Here is a 23,074-nt window from a genome sequence, read left to right as displayed (position 1 = left end):
TTCAGGAGTTTTCAGTCATATTCTTGCATTCTGTTTTTATGTTGTTTTTACATAAATTGAAGTAACTGGAAAGACATACCCATCTCTATTGCGCTGCAGAGATGTATTGCATTGCCAGTGGGAAAATACTAACTCATGAATTTTAGTTGTGTTTGGAACTGTGGTGTTGAAACACATTACAAAAATGAAAGAACTGTGTCTGATGGTTTTTATTGCTATAAGATTGCATGTACAGTGATTTGTGAAGCTATCCTTTTTGCATTCCTCCACGCTTCTAATACAGTGCATAATATTTACATGTCCTTTGAAACTTCTTGACATGATTTGGTGAATTACATTGGTTTTAACCTTCTTAATTAAGGAGAAAAGAATTTCTTTATACATCTGTGCTCTTTCATAATCTTCTCTATCGTGAGAAAGAAATTAAATACTTGGTTACCCTTCATGCCACCTTCAAATGTTGCTGAAGTACACATGTGATCTGTCTTTCACTCTAGTAAAATTTTACTCGACAGGAAGAGAGACATCCCTTTATCAGTAATTTTGACATCCCAACTAGAACAGAGCGAACTTACTGCTGAATGCATGATTTGTTTCTGATTCTCTACTAACTATATAGAAGGAGAAAAAGCTTCACTGTTCAGTGTGGTTAAAATGGAAAGGTAAGAAAGGTGACCAACATCACTGGTCCAAGAAAGTGGAGAAGGTGAAGAGGAGAATTTGGACTCCTTTTCTAGGCGAAAGCTGTCTGTTAGTGTATAAATTTTAAAAGCTTTCTAATCTTAACACCTTGTAGAGCTATAAGGTAAAGTTAATGGAAACCGTTTGTTGACTACCCTTTAATAACCTGTATTCAAACATGATGTTTCACTATCCTTGAAATAATTTTCAGTCTAAAGCACTAAAGGATTTGGGAAGATTTTTCTCCTATCTTATTGAAAGCTACATAAGAGCATGCCGTTCACCAAAAAAAGGTCTGTCTTAGCTCAAGCGGAGTATTACTAGAATTGTTTCAAGAATCTTACAAATCTCTGAAAGACTCTCAACAATTACATACTCTTTTATAAGCTGTCCATGAGGTAATGTCAGATGACTATTTTAGTACAAAAATAGATATTTCTTTGTTTCTGGTTTGAAAGCTAAGTCTAAGTTATTTATTTTCTGAGAATGTGAATGAAGTCCTGTCGAAGTGCACAATGGCTCAGACTCCATGCAGTTGTTGAGAATTACTTATGAACAACTTATTTGTTCAAACCATGCTTCTTTGAGGTAGAAAGGAGAAAAACATTCAGCTGAAGGAAATCACCTTTCCAACTGTAACATTTGTAAGTGATGTTATTTTTTCCCCATGTGTTTTTTCTGAATGGAACTTGTGTTCTCATTTGGGGCCAGTGAAGGTCTGCATTTGGCAATGCAATGTTTAGTAATAAATCCAGCTTTTATAAGAAATTGTGTTGGAGATAAGAAGCATTGTAGATTTATGGTATTACAGAGGGAGTTTCCCTGTCTAGAGAATACTGCATTTTAACCCAAAAGAAATGTTTGTTCAGCAGTTTGTCAGATGCTTCTGTCAAAATGGTCATTCTAATTCCTTTGGAAATTGTGTCAGATTAAAGATTGTGTGGTTTCCCTTTTACCAGTTTTAGTCTCTGAGGCTCTCTACTTATGTTGATCATAGGCTGGTGAAATAATTTCCTTTTTCTTCCTAGTAATATTCAATCTAATATTCCATATTCTTTATAGTGAATATATATAGGCATGTATTTATATTTATGTATATATATATATACTCAAACTTGTTTGCCAGATATTAAGCCTATTTGAAACTAGTTTCTCTATGCTCTGCAGTATGCACATGTATTTCAAAGCCACAAAAGCGAATAGGACTCAGTCGGCAGTTACAGAACTCTGCTGGTCTGGGGGCACGTTACTCAAAGCTAATGTACAGTGAGGGGGCCTTGGCTTCTCCATCACAGCTAGTCAGAGTGTTCTGTAGTGTTCTGCAAACTTTGGCTTTAGAAAATATGTTGTTTTCAAGCCATGCTTCAACAGTTGTACTCTGGAGTGACTTGATAAATAACGGAGTGTTTTTACGGGAAATGTCCCAGTCTGAGTTATGAGGCCATTCATTTGGACAAACTGCAAGTGAATGTGTGCAGCGCTGCTAGTTTGTCTGTTACTAATTTCCTCTTTTTTTTTTTTTTTTTTTCTATGTGTGTGCACTGTGTATATAAAAATTTATATATTTACAGACAGATGTACATATCGTCAAAGCAGGGAGAAGGCAAAGCCAGAGGAGTGTGAAGTGGTCCTGCAGTCAGCTGCCTGAGCCAGGCCTGGGGGGCAGCCAGGTTCAGTGTTCGGGACTGGAATGTGTCAGGGCTCAGAAGGCTTTAACCGTTGACTCTTTTATGCTATTTGCTGTGTTAGCTGCCTAATGTTATATACTCTGTGGTGAAAACAAAACCCCAGAAATTTTCATTAATCATAATTTTACTGTTGTCAAGAACTTAGATGGGTTTTTTCTGATGGTTGTGAGGAAAAAATGTGTTTCACAGAATATATGTAAGTAACTTTGTTATGCATGGCTGTACTTTGGCTAGCTGTTCAAATGACAGTTTCTGGAAAAGCCAACTGAGTATTACTTGTCTAATAATTATAAACTCCACGTCTAAACCTCTAATTTCGGCAGTAATGCTGTGCTTGGGCAGTTGTGGTTGAAGGAAACACACAAATGGGCGGCTTAGGAGCCCTTCTCCTGACAGTGAATCTGTACCCCTTCCTTTCCTTGCAAAATGTTACGGAGTTGCCATGTGTTACAGAGAGAAAAGTAGTGAAGGATCCACCTGTAAAGTGGTAATTATCTGTTATCCTGGTTTTAAGTAGACTTCCCCTTGATGAACAAGCATCAGCAATGCCAAACCAAACATTCCTTTGTATCTTCCCCTCCGCCCCAAAGCTCTCCAAAGAGTTCACAGTTGAGGGGAAAAATATCTTTCTCTTGTTTACTTGGAATTAATATCGTTTAGGAAAATTTTTAGAAAAGTAAATGGACCTTCTGGACAGCACTGACATTTTTTGTCTTCCATCAGTATAATCTTATTTTGGAAGTTCTGTGGGTTTTTTCTGTAATGAGGTTTAAAGCTATTTCTTTGAAAATGTATACAAGCATTTTATGGAAGAGGTAAAACAGCCTAACTGGAGTTGATGCATACTAACTGCTCTGTTGTTAGCAAAATTGGAAGAAAGTAGCAGTGCTTTGAAACATGTGTCATGAGAGAATAAACTTGTGACTTTGATTTGGTGTAGAGCAGCATTTTGTGTTTTCTTTCTTATTTTCTTTTTAGGGAGCTTTCAGAAACATGTCTTTAAGTGTAGAGAAGAAATACCCCTAAAACGTCTGACTTTGAAAGGGACTTGTCTGTGTTTATACTCTTAAAAAGCATTGGGCTGTTCTGTAGCCTTTCAGTATTTGCCTTTGGATGCACCTTATCTCTTTGTCAAGTTGTCCGTGAATGTATTTTCAAGGTTTGCATTAGACACTGGTTACGTGAGTTTAGGAAAATGTCGTTCCCTATCTTGGTGCCTTGACTCTGGCCCTCTACAAAATACATACAAATGTTGTTTGTCCCATAGATACTAGTTTTTCTACTGACCTTAAAAAAAAAATAAAAATCAAGAGTTTCTTTGTAAGAGGTCTATAAAGCCTTCATTTAGAACAAAACAAACCCCAGAAAAACCTTCACTATTATCATAGTCCTGTGATTTCAGGAGAGGCTATCCTGCATAATATACGCAGCCTGATGTCCTTACTAAGTGGATGGCAAGGTTGTTTCCCTTTTTCTATAAAGTGTGACGGTGTTAGTGAACTTTATCTGGTGTCAAGAAATTTCCCATAACAGAAATGGAAATATGAAAAGGAAGTGTCAGAAGGTGAAATGCATGCGGACATGGTAAATGTGTTTCTCCCAGAGTAACAAAATTCTTCAGATACATAGGAATCCATTAGTATGTTATCCATCACCGTAGTATTTATTCAGCACATAGGACTAAATTCATATTAATTTAAGCCTTTGCATATTATAATTTACTTTCACTGTTATTTGACTTGTTTGGTACCAGTGGATTCTTTGTGCTCTGTCAACAGCTTTGCTTCTTTGCAGCCTGTTCTGATTTTACTTCCTCTGCTACTTGAGCCTGTGATGTAATTATGAATTTGCACAACAGTGGTCTTTTCCAAGATGGTGTGTAGTGATGTCCTAAGCACAGGCATCAAGCAAATAGAAAAGTATCTCTTTAAGTGCTACCACAAAACATCTGTAATAGAAAAGCAATTTGGAGGAGACTTAAAGCTTGTGAAAGCAGGTATCAGGTGGGCTCTTTATGTATGCCAGACACAAGTCTGGAGTATTTTTGGTTTTGTTTGTTCTTTCCCATCTAACAGAGAAATGGGATTACAAAATGACTGTTAGGATGCTGGCTGGGTTATTGCCCTTGTTTGGTTGGTTGGTTTTTTAATTGTTGTTGGGTTTCCATAGGGCTTTTTTTAAGTGTTCGAGAGGGGCACAGAGCAGCATCAGCCCTTGCCCTTAATCAGGAATCTAAAGCTGCAGCTGCTGAGCTCTAGAGACTTCAATGTGGAAAAGACTGAAGAGGGAAACTTTGTATGTGTGCATCTGTGTGACTGTTTATTAGCCAAATCAGCATGTCTCCTAGTTGTAGCAAAGTTCAGAACTTTGAAAAGGAATGAGAAAAATCTCATTAATTATGAGATCAACACTGCTGAAATTTTCCTCTTCAGTTTCCTTTCCTTAACTATGTGCATTACAAATCAACTTTTGTTATTGCTGAAGTTTGACAGATTCATGTCCAGCTGGGTTTTTTTTAATTTATTTAACCAGAATTTTTGGCCTAGTGGTGAGGTTTATGCTGTGCACCTCACTAGAATTAAATCTATTGGAAACCAAGACCTAATGCATCTGCAGTTGTATTTTTCTCATGAGAAAAGTTTCAAGAAAAACATCATGTAAGAAGAGGGGATGCTAGTGATCAATGAAAATACTAAATGTAGATTAAAAAAAAAAAACAAACAAGAACAAACAAAAAAACCCAAGTCAAGACACCTACTTGGAGTGTGTATGTTGGATGGATGCATTGTGGTCAAGGCAGAAGTGCTGCTCTAGAGCTAAGGGCTAGAGACTGTATTTGGCTGTAACTCCCTCAGGTGACATGATAAAATGACTTTGTAAGTTCTTACAGTGTTGGAGAATTTGTTGAGGAAAAAGTCATGTAGTCTTTTCTGGCACCTGTCATGGTTTTGTTGATGGTTTTGACTGTTCTAGCAATATGAAAGCTTGTACCCTAAACTCCTTCAGTCTCTCTAGCGCTGTAGCTGGTGTATGTGAATAATGCCTTTTTGTGCTATTTCAGCACTTGGTATGTGCATTACTGAAGAGTCACAGTTTAATGGTACTGGAAATAAACTCTTCTAGTAAAGAAAATGTTGAACTGTGTGCTCTTGTCTGTGCTGAGGCATTCGGTTTTATTTTTACATGGGTTTGTTTCAAATTCCTTTTTCATTGTATGGCTCCAATTAGCACTTAACAGTAGAACTAGTATTATCTAAAAATGAAATCAGAAAACGATGTAATGGTAGCTCAATTAATATAATTAATCTCCATCTTTGTAAATTTCAGTAATGAAAACTATTCCATTAGTTGTTTTTTGTGGAGTAACTAGGCGTTAGTGCATTACATGGTGCTGTTGCTTAAATTGCTCAGAAAATGGTTTGTGTAGAATACATTGCTTGCTTGTTGAGTAGCAGATTTCTTTGAGTAAATGACAGCAGTATTTTGTGATACAACAGCTATACTTGGCGGCTCTGACTTGCTACTGCTGTACTCATACAGTCTGTGCCAGGACTTGCCTGTGAGTCCCTAAATATCTTGGGACTGACCTACTTATCCTACTCTTCCTTGGTTTTCATCAGTGTGTCAGGCATGTCCTGTGCTGAGTGCTGAGCCACCTTACCCAAGTCTGTCTATTTTCTCAAGCTTAGATTCAAAAGAAAGTGTCCAAAGTGACAGGCATACTATGTGTAAGTGAAACACGACCTTTTGATGGATTTTTTTTCTATTTGTTTGTGTGGGATTTTTTAACTTTTGTGAAGACCTGAAAGGGCTGATAAGGTTAACTGCACTGTACAAAGGCAAGAGAGAAGCAATTATATGTTTATCTAATTTGAAAAATGCCCAGTGATTGAGAAAAAAAACCCGTGGTTTATTCTGATGCTAGGAAGTTCTGAAATAAGCTGAGGGTGGCATAGTGGCTTAGCTGTCAGACTATCCAAACCCACGTTCAGACTTGGCGGTAAGCAGTACGATTTGGTTTGTATCTGGAAGTTAGAGGGATTTGCAGCAATTGCTTGTCGTGCTGACCAGAAGGGAGAGGCAATTTCTGCTGCAAGCATTTGGTTTTGTCTGCAAGTTGAGCAGTGTGTGGTACTGGAAGGAGCAGCCAGTGCCACCTGTGGGAGCTTTGCTGGAACAGGTGACTTTGTCGTTCAGAGGTGTGTCACCGTGGGAAAGAGCTGTCAGGATTTCCTAACACCTCAGGAGAGGTGTGAAATAGATACAATGTAGGGCTGATCTTGAACAAAGTTGCATGTGTAAAAGAGATACTTTCAAAAATAGTCATTAACAGTTCATTTTTACAGGAAGAAAAATAACAGTGGTTAATTATTTTCATACAGCCTGCACTGAAATGACTTGAGTTTCAAAGCTATTGCTTCTGCTGAGCTGAGAAACTGCTGTGATCAACACAGAGGTAGTGCATCAGCAGAAAATACATGCATTTCACCTATTAAAACTGACATCTTTCTGCTTAGGCTTTAAACTTACACTTCACAAGGGCATTTGGAGAGCGACAGTCAAGGTTTTGATCCTTCTTGCTCTTCACAGAGACCCTGTGGAGAAGCTTTCCTCTTTGTTTCACTTGGCATAGTAGCAGCATATGTTGTTCAGTAAGGAGTCTTGCAACGTGGTTGGACGCTGACCAAATGTTGAGTACATCTCATCTTTTCAAGTTCATTCCATACAAAGTTTGAGGACGATGATACTGTGTCACGTTCCTTCCTAAACCTTGTATCCTGTGTTACTTTGTAAAATATATGCTGTCTTGGCTTGCAAATTGAAACACAGTGATTAGCTACTGAACTTGGTCTTTTAGTGGGTTTGGAAAATCGTGACCAAAGCCTTGGGATAGCACTGGGAATGGATGCAGAGCTATTGGAGAGACTGGAGGAGGGAGATGTATGCATAGCAGTTAAACCACAGAGAAGCCAGACAGCTCATTCCTTATACTAGAACATTTGTGTTGTTTTTCACATTCAAACATAATGAATTGCAATAAACCAGAATGAAAGTGACAAAGGGATTCTGTGAATTCATCTTTGCTTGATGTGAAAAAGTTAGCTTTTTTGGATTGCAGCTGCAATATGATGGTTAGCTCCAGAAACTAGGCAGAGGATGCTGTAGATTTATGCTATTTTGAAGAAGGGGACAGGAGAGTGATGTTACTATGCCTTTCAACAGCGGGGCAAAATATGCAAAGGAGGTTTTGCTCCTTGCCAACATAGATTAGGTGGTCTCAATTGGACCAGCTCACCTCTTGGTCCAGTTTTCTTAAGTGCCACCTCTCTGCAGAAAAGAAGGTGTAAGGGTGACCTGGTTTGGGAAAATTGGCAAATTGTGTAGCATCCGACAAAAACAAAACAAAACAAAACCAAAAACAAAAAACACCCAAAACTACCAAAAACTCAACAACAAAAAAATCCCAAACCTGGAACTTTTCTAAATGCATTAATGTGCAGGGGATAAAAGGCTGGGCGATTTTTGTGGGACTTAGAAGTAGAGAATTCTCAGAGAAAGGAAACCGTAACTCTCACCCACATCCAGAGCTCTGCTGGAAGGGAATGAAAGGAGCCATTAGAATTCTATGCAATTTTGAAGGAATAAATATTAACATGAAATACCATTTTAATCTTGAACAGGTACTGCTGTTACTTAGAAGGGCTGAGGGATAGTGGTGAATAGGAGCAGCAGTGAGGCTTGATGACATGTAGTGGTTTGTGTCCTCATAACTTCTATCCTTTCCGTCCATGTTATTTAGAGTTTCTTTCAGTGTCATTTCTTGGTTCATGTGAAAGAACTGTGTTAGTGTTAGCATATAAACTTGCTTTTATGGTTTGTGTGACCTGGGATCAAAGCTATTCTCGTGGGGTTCAGAGCAGCAATGCATCTGATCCAGAAGGGATTTTGTAGGCAAACAAATGGCAAAAACTAGATCTGGGATGGATGTGCTTATTCTCTAACAAAGATATCTGCAGTATTTAACAGACAGATGTCAAGTTCTTGTCACACTAATGTGGGTGGGAATTTTGCTGTAGCCTTCCTTGAAGTCTGGAGTTTGTCCTGTAACCTGAGGCTTTGAGTGCTGTTTTTGGGGTGCTGTGAGTGGTTCTGCATTCAGAAACATAACATCCGATACCATTCACCCAAGAAGTGTGGCAGTCTGTCCAGGCTGTGTGTAGGCATCTAAGTGTCCTTGTTTGTTTACAAAATATTTCATGTCAGAAAACCTACCAAATATGCATTTTCTCCCTACCCACTCTAACACTTTATTTTTATTTTTTTTTAATTACAGCAGGAAATATTGTTTAAAAATAAACCAGCAGATGGCTTTACTGTTAACAGCACAGTGTGTCGTGTGGAACTTCAGGGCTTCGATTGTTTTACATGTATTGATCTGTATTCATAAAGCACTGACTATTTAATCTGTAAAAGGCTGCATTTAAAAATGTAATACAGTATTTTAAATGAACATGTATGTTGATTGTGAACAAAGCGGCCACAACAGAACCTTAATATTAATGCTGGTTGTACCTCTGGAAGATGGGAAAGACATGCAGTGTCTGTCTAAGGCACTGTATTTGAAAAGATTTTGAAGAAATCCAAGCAACTTCATTAAATATGATCACTTCCAGCTATTTGAAACAGATGTAGACTAGGGGCCAGGGATTTGATGCAAGGAGGTTCAGGTTAGGTTTTGGTTAGTGATGATCATTGTGCAACATAAATACATAGCTGGACTCCATAGTTACAACTGCAAACAGTCCTATGATGAACAATAGGGGTTTTTTTCAAGCTTCTTGATACTTTTTTTGAGTACAGCGATAAATTGCTGAGAGAACAGAATTAGAACATAAATCTCTCCAACAAAAATTTTTCCATGGAACTTTAAAATTGAAAATATACTTTAATTAATAGCTATTCTGAATAAAATTGGATACCCTTTAATATTTCTTTTTTATCAAAGTACAGTTAATTTAAGAGACAAGGACTATATTTTTCTGTGAAATGCAAGTAATCCATATTTTTCCTGAACATGCTTTTTAAAAAAACATTTTTTAGTTCCTGATGTGCTATAAGTTTCAGTGTTTTCCCATGAATTCAGTTATAGCATGCTATTGATTTAGATCCTGAGTTTAAAGGAACTGAAATATTTTTTTTTTCATAATGTTGAAGTTGATCTGCAATTTTTAGCAGCTCAGGATTTTAAAGGCAAACCAATCTACTAGAAGGAACAATAAATTTCTTCAGTTAGGACCTCCCACTATGCCTGTTTGGGTGGCCCTGGCTGATTATGGCCTGTGAAAATGCACGGTCATACATCTGAATGCTTTTAGTTACTGTTAAGAGTTTTACTTAATTAAAAAATGTAAGCAGTATGACTGTATTTATTAATAAATTATGAATGCATATGTATTTCAAGTTCCGTTACTGGGATGTTCTGTGAAAAAGCGCTTGGATGAGTAAAGCAGTAGGTAGCAAGTTTGAGTGATCAATTCAGAAATACCAAGCACCTCATGGACTGCTAGAATAGCTGAGCCTAAGGTGCAGAGACAATTAAAGCTACATCAGTGATTATATGGTAAGAGTAATTGGAAGGGTCTAATGGGACTGTTTTTATAATGTACTTTATATGATTCATCTTGAAATTAGTAGTAGGTTGGATAAGTGAAGATAGTTTGTATAGAAAGGGAGCAAGAATGACTTCCTTTTACATCTTAGTAGCAAACTTATACTCCAAATACTGCTTCTCTTCTGGATTTTACATGAGTCTTTCTTGGCCTTGCTGCAAAGAGAGTTTTACTTTCCTAGTCCGAGGAATAGTATTTGTCAGAGATTTCTTTCCTAAACTAAAACTAGGAACATTGTAAATACATAAATAAAAGAAGGCTGAAATTTGACTTCTGTTTTTTGAGTAATTAAAAATTTGGTATGTTACAGAAAACAAGAACAGACTTCTGTATTTCTTTAAATCTTTCCTCCTTCCACTAGCTTTGTTATGCCTCTCAGAGAAGATAAGAGAAATAAATATTACAAGAATTAAGTTTATCAGTGTTACATGAAGAGAATTATTGATTACTTGGTGATATGACTAGGAGCAATGGAATAGGCCTTTAAAGTTGTTGGGGGAAAAATAAAAAGCCATTTATTTGTAGTCTCAGCTGTGCTGCAGGGTGAGCCTCAGAGGTCTCCCGTAACTCTGAATCTGATGATCGTCTGAAATCTGCACACTGAATCAGCTCTGTCTCCTCAACATTATTAGAAACAAGATGATTCAGTGAATTCATTAGGAATTAAGGCAGTACTGATGATACTTCCAGTGCTGTGCACTCTGTGTAGAACCGTACACAGCAGTGTGCTGTGTGAATTGTCAGCTGAGGTGAAGTCCCTGCCCTGCTTGGCTCACAGTCTCCTTTAGCCAGAGAATCCTGCTCTTTTTGAGTTGTCTTTTCTTGATGCATCCTATCTCATCTTGAGGCTTTCCTTATGTAAAATGGAATGTCAGTTCAGCTGGTGGTGGGAAATTATTCAAAGGTGCTAGAAAGGAGGATACAAAATCCCAGTCAGTATGTGTTCACCACATGTTGACCATTGGCCAGTACCACAGAGGGTACCTAACACTGCTGTAAGAGGAGACCGGCTCACTGCCTTCCTGAGAAGCCTTTTCTTCTCTGCCCACTGCTGGGATGGAAGAAGTATTGGTGGTCTACAAGGTAGTAAGGCTTTAAGTTAATGGGATTTTATGTTTAATGCAGGCTGATGTGACTGTCTGCATGGCCACTCTTTCATTAACTTCAGCAGTCTGTGAGTGTAAGCAGCTCTTCCATCCCAGTTCATAGGTCTCTCACTAGAAATTCACTGAGGGGGAGAAAATATCCAAACTCATTACATCTGGTGAACTTCTGTCTCAGTGCTTTCATCTATCGCTGCAATTTATTAGAGGGTCCTTTTGTGCTTACCTACCTGGCAGTACATCCAGGTGACAGTATAGTGAACAGTATTGCAGTTAATCTCTAGGTTTACATATCTTACATACAAATATGGAAATTATGAAAGCTGAAAATCCATCCTTTGCAGGGGTCTTGGGGCAGGGGAATGTCCTACAGAAACATACTGCTTTTGATGGACAAAACTTTCTTTGCTTTGTGTCCATTAGGTTTTACTAAGCCTGTGTCTGCAGAGATGCCAGATAAAACACCAGGTGATACAGAACCTGTCCCCAGGAGTGAAGGTTAGTAGTTTTCTGTCTTTTTTATTTTTATTTTTTTACTAATTATTGAAGAAAAGAAGCATTGTGATTTTGTGAAAAATTTTTCAAGTCAAAAAGTGGGTTTCCCTTACTGACCTTAAGCTTACGGGACAGCTGAAATAATTCTATGTATGCATGTTAATTTAAATAGCAGGAAGTTCTCACTTACTTTTGTGTAACCTTTTCCTCCTTCCCTAGCCCATCATTCATGACAGTACTAAAATACATAATGAGGAGGGAGGACCATGGGCTGCTAGTATTTCAGCTTTGGAGATGTTTTGTCCCCTTGTGATAAAGAGGTCTTGTTGACTGAGGCCAGTTTTTCATATAGGATACAGAAGTCTCATAGAACCAAAGCTGACATTTAAGATGTGGGGTGACTAAGGAGGAATTCACTATGCATGATCTCTACTAAAATAAGTGGAATCTTAAAATGCTCAGTCTTTCTGAAAATCAGACCATTTTTTCCTTCTCAAGGTCCATTAACTTTAAATTCCCACATCTGAAAGTTTGGTACTTGGTTTCAGGGAATATTTGTTCCTTAAAAACAATTGTAATCCTGCTAATTTGAGTGCTTCCTCAGAATCACTGCTGAATGTTTCATTAAAATGTTTTATAAAACTTTGCTATTTGTGAGGTGTTTCTGACAGTTTTGTGGCAAAAAACTTGTAGTAGCTCTTGTATATACTTGCTTTCTGGCTTATTGCTGTCCTCACACAAGGGCTGTATTCATTCAAATGTGTGTTTTAGTTTGAATAAAGCTTGCAGCTCAGGCTGGTTTATACTGCTTTCTCTCTAAACCTGAAGAAATACATCTCAAAATTTAGTTTTAAATATTTTTGTTGCATTTGAACCTCAATGAATTTGGAAGGCATCAAGGAACATGCTGCAATAGTAATTTAAAATGCGCATCAATAACAGCAGAGAAACAAATTTTTTTCCTTGTAAAGGGTATTAAGCTATGCGTAATGGCAAAAGGCCTTTCTATTATTTATTTTTAAGTTTGCTGTAAAGCTTAACACACATTACTGTGAGAACAGAACACATGAGGGAGAAGCAGTTACAGCTAGTCTTTCAAAGACTGATCTCTTTCTGATTCACATGCCTCCCTTATAATAAATTCTTATGCTAAAGGAACTGTGATGAAGTCCAGTTAGAACCAAAGCCTACATTTGTGCCATGATTTAGGATGTGGAACAAATGAGTCTTGCTGGTTGCTTCCTTAAAAGTAGCCTACGTGATCACATCTGTGACTCTCCTAAGTGTTAATGAAGTCTAAGTCCGTTAAAATTACACTGATGATATATGTCATACGTATTGAATTTCTTTTCTGGCTGTGGATCGGTGGCAGATATTGCTGTGTTACAGCTCTTCAGCCTCCGAGAGGAGTTCTGATACATTAAGCAAGACATAGGGATGATGTAAAACTTTCACATCAAATCTGGGGAAAACTTGCTCTGTCTGTGACAGGTAACTTTATTTTCTCTTATGGCATTTTAATTTACCACACAAGCAATTTCCAGTAAGCAAATTGTAAGGTTTGGTTTTGTTTTACATCAGGAGTTAGAGAGGGGAGGTCTTTTGACAGCATAGAGCTGTAGATCGGCTGGGGGCAGAGGTCTGGGGGAAGAAAGGGGAGGGAATGGAAAGAGTCCTGCAGAGCATCATTAATGATGGAGTCACTGATGGCATCATGTGGCTGTCAAACAGAGACTGATTCTCCTCCTTAGGCTGGCAGTCAGAGATTGATGCCTGTGAAGTGGGATGGGCGAGGACTGAGAGCTAGCATGTGCATCTGTTAGACACTGAAAAGACAACAGTCTCTGAGGTTAGGATATCCCAGGTACTAGTTTCCAGTCATTTTCCTGCTAGCTCCATCCCCAAATTAGAAGTTTGAAACTGAACACAGGATTGTTCATGCCTAGGTACAGGAGAAGGAGGCAGGGAGCTCCTTGTTTCATTTAATTTTTGCAAGACTCATGAAGCCTTCAGTGTCTCTTTGTTTCTGTAAACATGGCTTCATTTCACCAAAACTGCCAATGCATAAAAAACATGCCAGCAACATTTTTGCATTTAAGCAGGGATCTAGAAAGTGCCCTGAGGATCTTGTTCAGTACTTTCAAGGTTTTTGTGGTTTTTAGTAGCTTCTGAAGTCTGTCTAATCAAGCAGACACATAATACAGTGTCCTGCACATTACCAAGGAAAGTTAAAACTGGAAAGCTTTCAGGACACCAAATTTGACTAGAGAGTTTAGGGATACAACAACTAAAAATCTTCTCCGTGTATGCTTTGTTATACATTTTGAGGGAATTAGTACAAGATTCCTGTGACCTGAAATCTCCCATATACACAGAAGACACATGAGAAATGATTGTCTGTCTCATTAAGAAACTGTGCATGTAAGGTTGTGGAACTGTTTATGTATTCTCGCACATACAATATACACACGTATATACAGATACAGAAATGTGTGTATGTACTTAAATCATGAGATCCTAAGGGAGCTGTTCCTGTGGGTGGCGTGGTGAGTGCCAGCCTCCTGGGATATGCAGTTTCAGAGTTCCCAAGGTAGTTAGTGGGCATGGAGGTGGCAGGATATGAGCTCTGTAGGTTTTGAGGTGCAATGGGTAATTTCAGTGAAGCTTGGGGCAGTGGTTTTCATAACACTGTGTTTCCTAAACCACTAGCATGAGGAACAAAAGCTGAGTAACTACTAACGACTTGAAACACTTTTTTCTAGATTGTAGTAACACATCCTCAAATACTTAGATTACTAGTGATGTTAGAGTAGTAAGAAATTAATACAATAAAATATAGCTAATTAAAATTATGAGATAATGTTGAGTCTTAATTTTCAAACTACAGTTATTGTATTCTGTTGCAATAAGAGTTTATGAAGTTCTTCAAGCAGTTTGAATAAAAATGTGCTTTAACAGATACAATGTTTAGTAGAACAAAACAGTTTAATCTGGATGCTTTGTTTTTAATTGCTCTCTGAAATGAAGTTTTAGATGTTAAAAAAAAAAGATGAAATAATAAATAAAAATTAATCTTTACTTAGAGACCTGTTCTTACATCTTGATGAAAATCTTCTACTAAAGAAGACATGATACTAATGATTTTTCTAAAGATACTAACCCATTAGTGCTGGAAGTTACAATCTTGAGAGGTTTTGTTGGTTTAGTCTCATAAATACTCTTACTTTCAAAGAATGTTATGATAACATTTACTGAAAAGAATTGTCAGGCGTATGCCAGGAGCTGCTCTAGCACTGACTTATAAGATAAACTTCCGTAGTCTTTGATCATATGCATCTCTCTCTTTACTTAGCGTTTATACAGTTTACTATTATGTAGAAATGTTTCACTGGTATGACTGAGTCAGAATTAAGAAGCGAGTGTTTAATTTCTCATGTTTAAAATATCACTGCTATTTTACATGCATAAACATTTACATGAACTTTCTTAATTATTTTCAGACATCTTATTGCTGCTTGGATTTTTTTCCAAGGAAATATTCTTGCTATCATTGTAATTTTTTTTTAGTTGGTGCTTTTTTTTTTTTTTTTTTTTTTTTTTTTAAGAAAGGTGTATTTGTTAAAAAATTCTAACAATTAACCTTTCACATCTATAAGGGTTGAGCTGGGTTGAGCAAAGTGTTGGCAAGGTAACAGATTATCTGGAAACTTTTAAAAAGTCAGTCTTGCCTTAACCTAGCAGTGCCCCTCCCTCACCTACTGACCCACTGCTCCATATACTCCAGTTAAGCCATGAAGCACACAGAAGCAGACAATTGAGAAATGAGTTTCCTGTAATTTACTGTAACTTAGTCCTTGACTCGAGAGTCTCCAGTGAGCAGGCAGACTATTTGCTTTTCTGCCACCTCTTCTGTCAAACCCTTTAGAGTCAACAGGTACATTTATAAATGTCACTGCTTGCTTTGTGCTATAAGGGCAAAAAACCCCAGGACCTGAGGATTTGGTTGTTGCAAAGATGGAAGTGCATGTATATCACGTGACAAATATTTTTCAAGAAGCTTGTGTAGCTATCAAGGAGCAGTATACAAACAAACTAAAACAAAAAACCCCTACCGTGATTCATGTATAACTATTTCTTAACTGTTTTCCTACGGCAAAGCTATTATATTCTATTTACAATGGATGTATTTAGAACAATGTCGTATGTCAATACCAGGAAGTGGATTGAGTGTGTTTCTGTTTTAGCTTGCAAAGGAATTAGCAATTGTTCTGTTCGTTTTTGCTGAAAAGTCACTCTTAAATTTCTAGTTAACCATTGGAAATCAGTCTGTGACAGAAGTACCCCACCCATTGCACAAATTCTTCCTCATTTGCAGAGGGTCTGCTGCTGTGGCTCACAGTGACGGCTCCTGTTGATATCTGGAGCTGGGCAATTGCTCATTTGCAAAAATTTAGGGGAACGATTGTAGATTTTTTTTTTTTCATTATGAATTATCTATCTTACAAGATTAAAACAGTTTTTTTGATAGCTTAACAAAATTTTGATGATACCAAACGGTTTTCATAAAAAAACAAGTACTCCATCACGTGTATTGTTGACTAACTTTTTTGTTGTGATACCTTTGAACCGCTGTTCATAACATAGCTAGGCTTGCTTCAAAGAAACCAGATGATATCTGCCTTTGTACCCATTTGGAAAGCTTCCACACTCAGAGTTTTTGGTGTTTCAGTCAATTGCTACCTTAGAAGTAGCTTTATGCAAAAAACTTAGAAAAGGTATATGGATGTGGGAACCTGCATTAGGGTTCTCCAGTCAGCTTGACTGGTTGTTTTTCTGTGCCTCAAAAGTAGAAAACTTTGAAGAGAAAGTTGTGAGGAAGTTGAATTCCCCCAGACTCTTCTTACTTTCCCCCTTTCCTCTCCATCATCTTGCTTAATGAGAGAGCCATGACTTCCCCCAGCAGGATCTTCCCTTACTGACTTAGTGGTTCACACTTGCATCCTGAAGGAAACAAATGTTACACCTGGGCTTTATAAACAGCCGCTGACAAATCCCACCGGACAACAAGCTGATGTCATTATAAATACCCTACGGTCACAGCGGTGTTTTTCCTTGCATTGTGTGCCTGATGGCGCTAGTGGGAGCCTACCAGCTGTTACTGTTGTTTGTGATAAGACTCATTTAGTTTTATAATTCCTCTGCCTTATGTTTGCATGCTACTTCTGCCGTAATATGTAATGCTGCATCGGAAGAACACGCAAGTGCAGCCATGTAAATGTGCAGACTGCTCAATGGGTCATACCCTTCAAATGCAGTGAAGAAAATAGCATCAGTATTTCTACCCCCAAATTTTGCTAAGACTGATTCTTTCATAGCAGGAATGCCAGGGTATGGTCACAGAGTAATTAGTAAATGCTGCATGCTGCCTTCTGCACAGCACTGTGGGGGCTTTCATTGGGCACATAGCAGTGTACTGTCTTGTGCCGTGTTTATGGAGAACATTGTTATTACACTTTATTTATTACTACACCCCTTTTAAAGGAATACAAAAGTAGATAGGAAAATGAAGCATCTTTTCTAAATGTTTTCAGATCTTAAGTGCACGTGAAATCACAGATAACTATGGTAATAGCGCACACGCAGGCTTAATGATATATCACTGGACTGCGATGGGCACAAAAATATCTGCATGCTGAGGGAAGGTGATTGTATACTTTGTCTACTTGCTCCTGTTCTTTGGAACTAATTTCTTTATTCCTTGCTTCATTCTGAGTTTCCTGCAGCTTCTTGCTGCCTAACTGAAGAAATGCGTGCACTAAACAGTGTATACCAACTGTGCTATTTTGTGGACAAGAACTTGTGGCTATCAGATAACACTAGATGGGTGAGATTCAACATAAAAGGTCTTGTCGATTCATGCAGAAGGCAGTAGACACTGTGGACTTTTTCTGACAAAGGATATTGTAAATTTTTTTATAGTCACAATCACGTGAGTTGAAGGGGAGACCAGAGAAGTCTCTGGAAGACAGCTCCAAATAAATGAGCCACTGCAAACCAAGGAAATCCCTTCAGTTGAAAATGGTTGGATGCTAGAAGAATGCTGGCGAAAAATATATTACATGCTTGCTATGTTCTCGCTGTCCCCAGTAATACAATCTTCCTGTGCTGAGTTATTTTTTCCCTTACTATTCATAGCTTCATTTTTGTAGTGGTTTTTAATCCCCCCCGAAATAATATCTTGAAGGAGGATGTCTGCATAAAGACAGTATCTGAAATTCTTAACCCTAGTGCTTATAAAAGGAGATGGTGGAGCCAAAGCAGATCTGAAATGTGAAATTTGATTGGAAATGGGAGAAAAGCAAGGCGGAAGGGTGATGAAATTGGATATTCTGTCTCTGAGTCCTTGCTAACTTGTTGGCCTCTCTCTACATGCTGTGAGAGGTTGGCACATCTTTCTTTGAAACATTAGTTGTAGGCTGTTGTCATAGTGCATAATGACTCTTGTCATAACTCTCTTGAGAAATCTGTGCTAGCTCCAGTCCACTGAAGCTGAGTATTAGGAACAGTCTAAGCAACTGCTGCTCTGCTGTACTTGCATGGCACTTGCTTTGCGGCAACCAGACTGTTTGCAGCCCCTGTGCTCTGCACTGCAGGTCTCATTCTCAGATGGTGTTATGATGCAATAAACCACAACATGGAATCAATCTGCTTTTTTCCTGAAAGCAGTTTGATGAACTACCATAGTTAGTGTGCCATGCTGCTGGGTCCCACTTTTTTTCTCGGTTGCCAACAGGCTGTTAACTGGATGGCCTTTTAAACTTCCTCAGCTCAGTGGAGTGAAGAGGAGGAGGTAGTGGAGGTGGCTCCCTTGATCTAGTGCGGTGAAGAGCGGCAAAAGGTAGACTGTTCTGGACATTGTGACATGTTTGAGTACAGTAAAGCCCACTCCTCATCAGAAGTAAAGATGCAGCTGCTGTAATGTAATGGTGGTTAAGTCACTGATTACAAAGGTTGGGCTGTTAACAGGTAGAATAACTTGTTCTTCAAGTGCCAGGCACTTTTCTTGGTGTCCTGTCTGGCTGGTATCCCACCAGAGATCAGTGCTCCAGTCATCCACAAGTTACAGAAATCTTCTGTGGCCTAAACTGCTTAAACTTGAGGTTTGGAAAACTTTTGGGTTTTTTCATATTGATAGTTCAATTTTTTAAGAATTACTTTTGCTTTTCTGTCTCAGTAATAATTAATTCTTAGTTCTGAAGCGATTGAGAAGTGTAGCACTTGTGTTTGCACTTTTTTGCTTTTGTATAAATAAAAAGTACATTGTGCAAAATTATGTGTATCATGATTTATAAATAATGTGCGCATATTAAATAACCAATTCTGAGAAGTACAGAGTAAGGAGACTAAATGTGGGTTGCATGAAGTAATCAAATGTGATGTGTCTTGACAAAAAACAGCTAGTATCTTTAAAGCACTTCTGAATGCTAACGGTCTAATTTATTTCTAAATTGATGTTCCAAGTTGAGAGAAACCTAAAACAACTCAAACATTCCCAGAGAAGCAAAGGTTCCTTGTTAAAACAGAGAAACAAGTGGTGTACTAGTTTTCTGTGTATTTTAGTGTAAATATTCCTCTCTGTCGGATGATATTTAAAACTGGTTGAGGATGGCCCTCCACTAACTGTGAACTTTTAAAAAAATTGTTTACGTTTTAAGCTGCAAACTGTAGTTTGACCATCAGCCTGACTTAACACTGAACTTGTTTATCCAGAGTAAAATATTGCCAGTAGAATTTTTAATGATAGAGTTATCAACTTTATCACATTCATGTAAGAAACAACCCCACCCCCAAATTGCTCCACAAACAGAGCCTGAAAGTAAAACACAGCCATGCCATAAATGAGTTCTCAGCATCTGCCTTTCCGATCAGAACAAAAATTTTAGTGGTCTGTTTGCACTGCTCGAAACTGCCAGTGGAGGCAGAGGGCAGCTGCAATGGGACCTAAGCGATGTGACCTGCATGGTGAAACAAGGCAGGGAGCACCTAGTGCTCCCAGCTCCTGCCCCAGCATTCTTCTAACGATGGCTCACCCTCTTCTAACGATGGCTCACCCTTCATGCTCCCTGGTGGGGTCAGAGGGGGGAACGTTTCCCTTCATGGTGGTTGTCCATCAGGAATGATAAACAGTGTCTAATTATTAAGGTTATTAATTTGAGCTTAGCTGGGCATATAAAATACTTCAAAGAAAATGATTGAATACTCCTTATAAATAGCATTTTTTATTTTTGTATCATGCTTAGCGTCTGCCTTGCTCACCATCCTAGCAATGTGCTGCTGGTCCTAAAGAAGCTGTTGCAGATTTAAATACTCTTTTCCTGTTTAAAATAATTTGAGTATTATAATAGTTCTTGGAGAAGACCCTGGACAGAGAGTACACTCTGATATCTCTATAATACTGCAGTCTTAGCTGTGCGTGACCTGGAGTGAAAATACAGAACACTATTGTGTGATTACAGATGTTAGCAGTATACTGCTAACACCTGCTCTTGCTAGGTCAGGAATAATAGCCATGGCTTCTCTTGAGATGATTTTTTTTTTTTTTTAATGGGAAGACTGTCACCAAACGGAACAGTTATTTTTGTTAAAACAACTATTATGTGTTAAATTACTGTTCTGCAGTACTTAGAACACCCTAAAAAGATGCAGTTATGAAAACTGTCATGTTAGAAAACACGGTTTAAGTAGTTTCCTTTGCCAGTTTCATCATGGTTTTTCAAGGTGGTTTTTTGTTTTGGTTTGGTTTGGTTTTTTTTACTATTATATATTCCAGGGTTTTTACTGCTCCCCATATTGTTGTGTGGAAACACAAACAACAGTAAGAACTCCAGACTGCTGCCAACCACTAAAGGGTTAATGTACAGAAAATGAGCAGTAGTAACAGTTAATCTTTCTGTTAGTATTGGATTTTACTTACACTAATAGGGTGTAAAATACATTTAAGTACTGTAAAGTCAACAGTTTCTTAAATGTAAATCAGTGCTTTTTCCTCCCTTTTGAAATTTCCTCCATATTTTATCTTGCTGCTTTATTCTGGTGACATGCCAGAAATCTGTTTTCAGATTCACTGATTTCCCCTCCTCCCCAGCCATATTTCTTCCAAAGCAACTTAGAGGACATCGAAGAATAAGAGGCAAAAATTGATTGCTTACTGCCGTTTAAAGTAAGCTACAACTCTTAAGATAATGTAACTTTGACAATCTAATTTATTTCATCTCGGGCTGACTGCAGCTGTAAAACCAAAAGATCCAAAGTGGTAAAAATAAAGATACGAAGACTTTTTACTCTGAGTTGCCCAGGCATGCAGCAGCACAGTTACCTGCAAGTTATTTACCACTTGACTCTTAAGAACTTCAGCAAGTACTATACAGTTAGCAAATTCAAGCCTGCTAATATTAATTATCACTTAAGAGTTGTAGTGGGGTTTTTTTGTCTTTCAGTCACCTAATTATATGTCTAGAAGTAATTTCAAACTATGCCACTAGCATTAGAAGTGGGCTGAAAGGCCTTGATATATCCTAAATTTAGAGAGATTAATACAGAGGAAAGCTTAGTTATTAGGTTTTGCTTTTTTAATTGGCTCCCTATAGTTTAATTTAGCTTAAAAGAATAGGAAATTGCTGTTTTCTGCTAAACCAGAAGAGGAGCTAGCTTTGATGCTTTATGAGTGATAAAATATTAATAGAAACTTTCTACGTGTTTTGGTCCACCACGTCAAACTATCGAAGTCAGCAAGCTGAAGAGAGCAGGAGGTGAAGTGGGAGGAAAGGTGGGAGACTGCTTCTGTTGCACTGTATCCAGGTCCATTAGTAGTGCATGCTAAAGAGCCTTAGAGAGGTTGGATTTAGCATTCAGGAGGCTTTTATTCTTTAAATCAAAGCCACATTATGTTCTGGTAGCCTCTTTGGTCAGAACATGCTGTAAAACTGATCGTGCAGTTCAAGACATTAAAAGTTGCCAAATCCTTTGAAAATAGTAGCTGTTCTTAGTTGTGGGTTTTGTGGAACAGGGATTAATATAAATTGCATTACACATATCTTGGCAGTGGTCTCTACAGCATATATTTTATAGAATAATTAAAAATGGACACAACATCCAGGTGCAATATACAATTTTCTTCCCATATGCACACAACGTAGTCTGTGCTTCAGATGAAGGAAGGACTGAGAAATTTTTTAAGATGGTAAGTGTTCAAATATAACCTCTCTCCTAGCAAGTCTGGTCTTTCCTTGTTCGGGAAAGCCAGGCAATCCAAGTTATTTGGCTTCTGTTATGTCTAGTTTCTGTCCAGATAGTTACAAACAGTGCTTCCTCTCAATGTCTATGTTTGTAAGAAGGATGGTTATCAGTTTATATATTTGTACTTTTCACTGTATAAAAATTTCATGTTGATGGTTAAGTCTTATCTCATGAGAGGGTATGTCTTTCACAATGGAAAGCAATATTTGAAGAATCAAGTTATGTACGAGGCTAATCATTAGGGAGTTTTGCCTGATGTCTGGCCAGGAGATGGTTCTGTCTGGTCATGTCCGAAGCAAGCCAGCATTTCTAAAGATGGGATGTCCCGTCTTGAATATTTTTTTAAATTTAATATACAGTTCACAGGCAACAGGAAATCCTTTAGGAAGATATGACTGCCACGACTCTCCCAGAAGGAAGATGGCTGCATTTCAAGGTTTGTCCCCAATTAGGATCCCTACCCAGTGAGACAATCTTGGTATCAGATCCCAGCCCTAGGAACTATGTAATCATTCACAGTGAAACACAAGAGAGCCTTCTTTGGGCTGTAAGTATAGATACGTATAAATGGATTTTTTTTCTCTTGTGTCTCATGTCTTTAGCAATTTATTTTTTTCCCCTCAATTGAGTAGTAGTAAACCAAATTAATTTTATTTAAAGACTGACTAAAGTTTTTGGAAATCATAGGCTTTCCACTTTCAAAGAAGTGGCAGTATTAACTCAAGGCACTGGCCTACTCTTACAGCACCTGGCACTCAAATATGAAAATGAAGGTGCCCCAGAGTTGACCTCCTCAACCTGACCACACAAATATTTCCTGACCTGCTAAAACAGGCAAAGTATTTAAAGACTTGTTCCACTGACAGCTGCTAGCTAGAAAATCCTTTCACATGACAGAAAGAAGATTTTCTCGAGTGCAAAGTCTGCCATGAACTTGTTGCTCATTTCTCTCCTCAGAAATATTTATGAAGAATGTCCTAATTTTATTATAAAACCATATTAATTATTAAAGGTATTTAGTTCTGCTCATTGTTATCCCTTCTTGTTTCCACCCCTTGAAAGAGAAAACTCACACCCATATCTTCTCATGTGCATGGACCCACTTCTTCAGACTTTGGTGTTAACAGAGCACTGTGCTAAA

At 38.0% G+C, this 23,074-nt stretch overlaps 1 protein-coding gene across 1 annotated transcript in view; it reads left to right on the top strand.

Moving 5' to 3' along the window:
• PLEKHG1 (pleckstrin homology and RhoGEF domain containing G1) overlaps positions 1-23,074 on the top strand; it is a 130,388-nt gene that overhangs the window by 25,199 nt on the left and 82,115 nt on the right. Inside the window, exon 4 of the mRNA XM_074896564.1 lies at positions 11,566-11,640. Within this exon, the coding sequence (XP_074752665.1) occupies positions 11,592-11,640 (49 nt within the window). The 5' untranslated portion in view covers positions 11,566-11,591. The remainder of the gene's footprint in view (positions 1-11,565; positions 11,641-23,074) is intronic.

Source organism: Athene noctua, chromosome 1 (assembly GCF_965140245.1).
Source record: "Athene noctua chromosome 1, bAthNoc1.hap1.1, whole genome shotgun sequence".
NCBI classification, from domain to species: domain Eukaryota; kingdom Metazoa; phylum Chordata; class Aves; order Strigiformes; family Strigidae; genus Athene; species Athene noctua.
This window is presented reverse-complemented; position numbering and strand designations above follow the sequence as displayed.